The sequence below is a fragment of the Carassius auratus genome, chromosome 24 (genome assembly GCF_003368295.1).
Source record: "Carassius auratus strain Wakin chromosome 24, ASM336829v1, whole genome shotgun sequence".
Classification (NCBI taxonomy): domain Eukaryota; kingdom Metazoa; phylum Chordata; class Actinopteri; order Cypriniformes; family Cyprinidae; genus Carassius; species Carassius auratus.
The window spans coordinates 20226847-20234408 of record NC_039266.1 but is presented as its reverse complement, the minus strand read 5'-3'; the positions used below and the strand labels follow the sequence as shown (position 1 = coordinate 20234408).

General features: G+C 37.6%; 1 protein-coding gene across 1 annotated transcript; it reads right to left on the bottom strand.

Moving 5' to 3' along the window:
- Positions 1-2855: 2855 nt before the first annotated feature.
- LOC113042566 (complement C1q-like protein 3) lies at positions 2856-6613 on the bottom strand. Its single transcript, XM_026201510.1, has 2 exons — positions 5272-6613; positions 2856-4083 (listed from the first exon to the last, which is right to left on the bottom strand). Exons 1-2 carry the CDS (start codon positions 5854-5856, stop codon positions 3904-3906), a joined length of 765 nt encoding a protein of 254 aa, XP_026057295.1. The 5' UTR covers positions 5857-6613; the 3' UTR covers positions 2856-3903.
- Between the last annotated feature and the right edge of the window lie 949 nt (positions 6614-7562).

Sequence of the window (7562 nt, the reverse complement as noted above, 5' to 3'; positions counted from 1 at the left end):
TAAACGTTTGTGGCATGTTACGCATGTCTAATTAGTTGAGCGAGATGTGTTTGGAAATCTCTGCACGTCGTCTGGTCATGAGGACAGTATTCTGGGTGAAAGGTGACTGATGTTGAGTGATGTGTCCGTCGCGGTCGCCCTGTGAAAGGACTGAACAGGTGGCTTCTTGGACAGGGATCCTGGTGATGAATGACATCCGTTCAGGGGCGCAGAAAAGATTTTGTTTAGTCACATAAAGAGGGAAAACTGTGTGGCTCTTGGCCTCGGTCTGCAGTTAGATGAGGAACTGACCCTGAACAAATCCTCTGAGCCCTGGATCGACATTCACAACATGTTACTCTGTGACCTCTGAAGCTGCGCGAACACAAGACATGACAGAAGCCGATTAGTTATGTCTTTATTTATCAGATCTGTTAATATTTGTGGATGATTTGTGAAATAAGGTTACAATAAATCATCAAGTAAATCTCTCTCTTTATAAACAAAATAATAAATAGAGTAAAAACTAGAGTATGGAAATGCAATGTAACATTTAGTGCTGTTAAATGATTAATCGCATCCAAAATAAAAAAAAATTTGTTTACATAATACATGTGTGTGCGTACTGTGTATATTTACTATGTATATATGAATACATGTATATATTTTGAAAATAGTTACATGTATTTACAAGCATACATGTATTTTCATATTATTCATAAATATATTTCATAATATTTTTTTCTTAAATATATGCATGCATGTGTGTATATATATATATATATATATATATATATATACAGTACACACACATAATCTGTAAACAAAAACTATAATTTGATTTATTTAAAAAAAAAGATTTATCGTTTTTTTTTTTTTTTTTTTTTTACAATACATTATATTCACATATTTTTATGTAATTGTGACAATTTCTTCAAAATAACGTAAACCTTCCCTGGATTTTTCTGGATTATTGATTTTTGGTTTACTATTATTATTATTATTAATATTAATGTTCCTAGAATTCTGTACTGTTTTACAGTATTACAGTTAAAGTACAGTAATGCAATAATAAAAATAAATAAAGAACAAAAAAATATTTTCATATTACAGATTAAAGTTTATAAAACTGAAAGTCTTAAAATTAAGCAGTTTTTTCAGAAAATACTGAGAATTATTGTTCTTAAAAAGTGTAAACCACATCAAAATTTCATTACAGATTAATTGAAGAAAAAATAAAATAAATGGACCTTAAAAAATTGACTTTGGTGTCTTTACTAATCTGAGTAAAAGAGATTTACTTGTCATGCACCAAAAAAATTTACCCATATTTTCCGGGCTATAATCACACTTTTTTTCATAGCTTGGCTGGTCCTGCGACTTATAGTCAGGTGCGACTTATTTATCAAAATTAATTACACAATGAACCGAGAGAAATGAATCAAGAGAAAACATTACCGTCTACAGCCGCTAGAGGGCGCTCTATGTTGCTCAGTGCTCCTGTAGTCTACACTGAAAACATAGAGCTCCCTCTGGCGGCTGTAGACGGTAATGTTCTCTCTTGGTTCTTGGTTTTAAATAAATGCGACTTATAGTCCAGTGCAATTTATATATGTTTTCTTCCTCATCATGACGTATTTTTGAACTGATGTGACTTATACTCAGGAGCGACATATAGTCCGAAAAACAGGGTAAATTAAAATTGCTAAAAATAAATAAATAAATAAAAATGAACCCTGGGGAAAAAATTAAGAAATATATTTTTAGGACTATATCTTTCACAAAATTTTGGGGGAAATTGAACTGAATCATTTGAACCAAGAGAAAAAAAGAGAGAAAAAAAAAAAAAAACTGGAGCATATATTGGACTAAAAAGGACTTAAAAGTTATCCATAATACTTAAAAACAGACTTAAAATAACCTAAATTAATAAAATAGTCCTAAGAATTGTCACAATGTGTATCTGAGCCTATATTTGTTTTTAATGGCTTTGAATTATTTTTCCCTTTTGATTTCTGAATGTATATAAGGGGAAAAGGAAAGTGAAATAAAGAGGCAGAAAGAGTGTGAGCTCATTATAAAAGGCTGTCTTTATGTCAGGGATCTTTATGGTTGGTGAATGTTTTACACAGAGCTTTGACTCCTGTTTGACCCCTCACTGATTGGCCCGGTCACACACACACACACATTCCCTATGAAATAGAACTTAATGCACGAAAGGAAATGTATGCAATTGTTTTATGTCAACTTTGAGACAGCATATAACGTAGACTCCCCCAAACATCCATCTCTATTACTGAGATGCGTCCAGTGTCTCTTTGACGTTATTAAACGACTGAATTCATCTGGAGTGATTCATTTTGGTTCATTCACAGCTGCAGAGGCCAGACCTCCATCTGGAGTGCGTGAGCGAGTCCTCCAGCTCACCTTCACCGTCCACCATCAAAATTTTAATCTCAGAAGGACCACATAAACCCAGACTCACTGGACTTGGAGAAACAAACATCTTCCATTTGAGTTTGATAGAAGGTAAAAACATTTACTGGCATACAGGAACCGTTTATAAGCTCTGGTCCGGCAGTGACATTCACCCCAAAACTGCAATGCTGTTCGGACATTCACTCACTCCTATGAAACCTTCATACACTGAATGATGTATGAAATGCCATAGAAGCCAATGCCAAATACCATTTTTGGTTCCCCAAAGAACCTTTCAACGTTTTGGAAAGTGCATGTATAAGTACAGTTTTCCCTAATGAACATGCATATAGAAACTGATACATAAAATGAGGAAAAGGCAAAAATCAGATCAAATTTCCATTTAATGGAAAATGTGTTTGAAGGGTTGTAGATGTGAATGAGAATTACAGCAGCAGGACAGGAACAGAAAAACAATCCTCGGATAATAATTCATCACACACATTTCCCTGCCATCCCAACCTGGAGATGAGAGTGACACAGATACATAACGCTCACCTGATGCTCGTTCATATTAAAACAACAACAAACAAACAAACAGAAAGAAATTCAATACCATATTTACACTAAAAATAATATGCAATATTAATAACATTCTGGAAATCTCTGAAGATAGATACACATTTACATATTAACACCCATACTCTGCATAGTGCTCTAAATATCACAAGAAACATATTCCTTCTCGGTCTAGTACGTCTGTGTGCAATAAAAGATGCCGGCTAACATTACTAACCCTTAAAAAAAAAGGGCTTTTGACACGGCAGACCAAAAGTAAAATGCTGAAAGCTTTAGCGATTCTGGAATATAATTTCATGGCATGCCATTACCACCAAGGTATATCGTTTTGTTTTTATGCCCCTAATTTATAATAAGCACTCACAAACAATCAGGGAATAAATATCTGCAGCGATTTAGCAGATATATATTATGCAAGGGGAACACTTTGGTCAGGTTACACTGGATATCTAATGGAAGATGATGAAATTTGGGCTAATGCATCGTGATAAGCAACTCATTCAGGCATCCGACTGACCGAGATGGTTTCTGATTAACAGATATCGTAAGTTTACATTATTGCACATATAGCTGATTATGTCAGGTTACATATTAGAAAACATCTCACAGGCTTCTTTGATGGCCACAGACATAGAAAGACACACAGTAAACTCCTCGGTAGCTTCGTTTCCTCTGTGATGAAGTGCTTCTTTTCCAGGCTTTTTTTTTTTTTTTTTTTTTTGGTTCTTTCTTGATTTTCGGATTGCAGGGCAAAGAGTTCTGCCTCCAAACCCACATCTACAGACTAATGATGAGGGGTGTTTATGCAGGTCTGTGTGCTTGCCCTGGGCCCAAAGGAAAATTATGCCAAAAAATAAAAAAAAAGAAGAAAGGAAGAGGAATAGCAGAGGGGGACGGAACAGACCATCTGGAGTAGGTGCGTATGTCCTAATCGGCATATATAATAAAACCAGAGAAGGTGCTGTACTTGTTGTTGTTGCCCCCGTGGGCTTTACCCCCGTCTAATTTGATGTAGACTTCGTCTCCGGGCTCCAGATGAAGAACAGCGCTGTTGCTGGCGTAGTCGTAGTTTTGATCTGCGTCCTGGGCGATGGCGCTGGCACGGACCTGCAGGAGGAGAGGAACATTGTCAGATGGAGAAGATGCATATGCTTTCCATGAATATATATATTAGGTCTCGAGGTCTTTATAGACCCTTCATGAGGCTCAGCAAAAAAGCACTGGGTTTATTTAGTCTGAGTGTTACTGTTTAAGTTAATATTTAATGTATAACACACAAGTAAGTATATGTTCATATTATCATATTGACCACACCTTTTGAAAAAAACCTTTTGTATTAATGAAAAGTGCAGATTTGTTTGTTTTTACACCAGGACATAAAAAAAGTGGCATGTATGGTGATGTTAATGCATATAAATTAAATAAATACATAATTTTTGTGTATTTGATATACATTTCAAAAAAAATTTTTTTTAGCACCTTTTGTATTTTATTAACAAATTTTGTAGATACATATGTAAATTATATGTGTGTGTGTGTGTGTGTGTGTGTGTGTGTGTGTGTGTGTGTATATATATATATATATATATATATATATATATATAGTGGTTTTACGTATGTAAAAAATTGTTAGAGAGAGAGAGATCGTGAAGCTTTTCATGCAAGAAAAAACTCTAGCCAGCAATATTGGCAAGGTTTAACTTTTAATGAGACTAGAATTAATTTAATGTTCTTAATATATGTCATGCTGGATCCTGGTGCTGCATGAAACACATAAAATTGCTTTGACTCACTCAAGCTGTTTCTTCTATTAACACAGTTTATTTAAGTTTTCAATTTAGGTGTGAATTAATTCAAGTCATTAATTTTCACCTTGATAATCTGCATCAAATACAAAATAAATTTTCTAAGATCACTACCTGAAAACCCTATCCAAATTCCTACTTGAACTCAAGCTTAATGCTATTTGTTAAATAAAAAAGACGTAAATCTCTTATTTGATTAGACAAATCTCTCTCTCTCACACACACACACACAATAGTCAACATCTGAAATAGATCAAAAAAGTTAATTTAAGTTGTCCTAAGACGAGAAAAACTGTTTAGATGAAATTCTCTCAATTTTGATGAAAGGTTTTGATCCACTTCAAATGTTGACGTGTTTGTGCATATATAAACTGCATTTAATTAGTAAACGAAAAAGGTGCTGCATTATTTGAAAAACACCTGGATTTGTCCACAAGAAACCTATGCCATGAGGAGAATATTTTAGTGCTTTGTGTTTGCGCGCACTCACCTGGTTGTTCTTGCAGAGATCAGCCCACATGCTGGTTCCGTCTCCTCCTCTCATGAGCACATGGTAGGTAAAGAAGTATATTCCCGGTATGGAGCAGGTAAATTTGCCCGTGGTTGGGTCGTAATGATTCCCGAGATTCGTGACAACGTCGTCAAACTTCAGCAGCTCGTAGCCCTCGTGCTGCTTTTTGAGCCCTGCGTAAAAGGCGATTTTGGGCACGGTGCTGTAGGTGGCCGCGCTGATGGCGCCGGTTGCCATGTTTGGTCCCGGCTGCCCAGGTAATCCAGGTCGTCCCGGTTCCCCCTTCTCTCCGGGAGGTCCAGGGGGTCCGGGTTCACCGGGAGGGCCCCTCGGCCCCACTTTCCCTGGGCGTCCCGGTTCACCTTTCGGACCTTGTATAAAAGTTGGTAAAGACTGCATAAGACTGCTGTCCCGGGCCGGGTCTGCTGAGACCGTGCTGGTCGGGGATTTGGTACCGTATGGATCGCAAACCATCCTGCAGGTGCCGAGCATCTCGTAGTGCGCGGCGGATGTCCCGGCAGAGCTCACCAAAACCGGGATCAGGATCACCAGCACCAGGACCATGACCACACCGAGCACCCCAGCCACGATCAGCCGCTTCCTGCCGACGAGTCTCGTCAGCACCGGCCGATCCTCCTGTCTGCTTTTGGGAGAAATTTTGAAGGTTGGTGAGGCACCTCTACAGATGAGAAAAAAAGTCCTATTGGTTTTGTTAATGAACTCCTGGCTCCGGCCCCAACAGCTTCTCTTTTTTTCCCTCTTGTATTCTTCTCTCACTTAACTTCTTTTCTGCTGATGTTGGCTCACTCACAGCCCCGCTTCAGCATCAGCATCAGCTCTCCAGAAGCGCATCACCATCAGCGTCTCTCCACATGTGGACGCGCAAAGGGAAAAACTCCACCGATGGACGAGAAAAGCTGCCTGAGATCCTCGAACTCACCCTGATATCCTTCCCTCGCTTTTAAAGTCTTTTCTCTGCGCACAAAAGACGGGATGAGCTGGATAAAGCGGGATGTCATGAAGATCTGGAGAACTGAGACGCTCTCTGCGTGAGTGTGAGTGTGAGCGCAGCGCAGGACACGAGAGAAAAAGAGGGAGGGAGAGATCCAGCGCTGTCTTATAACACACCAAACCACCACATCACACATCAGATATCTACACAGTACAGAAACAGACACAAAAGCAGCATTCTAACACAAATCTAGACTGTTCTAAACACTTTAAATATAACGGGACAAGTTGTGACACTTGAGGGAATCTGGTGGTCATGAACATTGATTTCAGATGAATACCTTATGAAACAGGCCTACTTTCTGAAGTTAACAACCCATCAAATCTATTTCAAGCTACTTATTTGAACTACTACTAATTATCATCAATATTTAATCGCAAAATGTATTTATAAGTTTAAATAAATACAATATTCTAATCATAAGTAAAAAAAAAAAAAAAAAAAAAAAAAAAAAAAAAAACTAAACAAAAAACAATACAATCCAATGCAAAAAAAATAAATAATAATAATAATTAAAATAACGTTTTGGGTAACAAATTGTGATCAATCAAGAGTATAAATCAAATATATTTATACTTGTTGAATTTATGTCACCTCAGCTGTACGAGTATGCACATGTGAAGTGAATTTTAGATTAGACCGCTTTTAATACATTTGGATTTGGAATATTTTAATATCACTGAAAGGTCTTTAGTTTATTTTTTGTTTTAGACGTGCAACCCAAACTTTTGGACTTGCACAGTCTCCTTTTAATAAAGCTGATGTTCTAGGTCACTGCACAGTGAAAAATTAAGCTATTGAAAATGTTTATTCAAGTATCCCTGAGAATGAGCTTTGAAGGTAAAGGTGCAACCACTAAATGACACGTATGCCAATAGTATAGACCTGCCAGTGATGCACTGCCACTACAGGATGCAAGAACAAATCATTCATTTACCTCCAATCTGGGAATCGACCATCTTGCAGTTGCACGACTGTGTGCTACTAAATGGTTGAGGTACATCTCTCAAGATTTCAACAGGTTAGTTGGTTAGTAACCTCTGTTTCGTGTGATTATCGGTTAGATGGACTGGTTGCACCGTTGGCACCGAATCTGTTGTATTGTTCTGAGTTTTGACTCAGCGAGGTCTCAAATGCTTCCAATTATCTTCAGACAACACAATGGGCCACTATCCATACTGTTTACCCTCAGCGCTTGATGAAAGTCTAGGTTCAACAGCGTCTCTGGCGACGCCATTTCATTGGTCTGCATGGGACC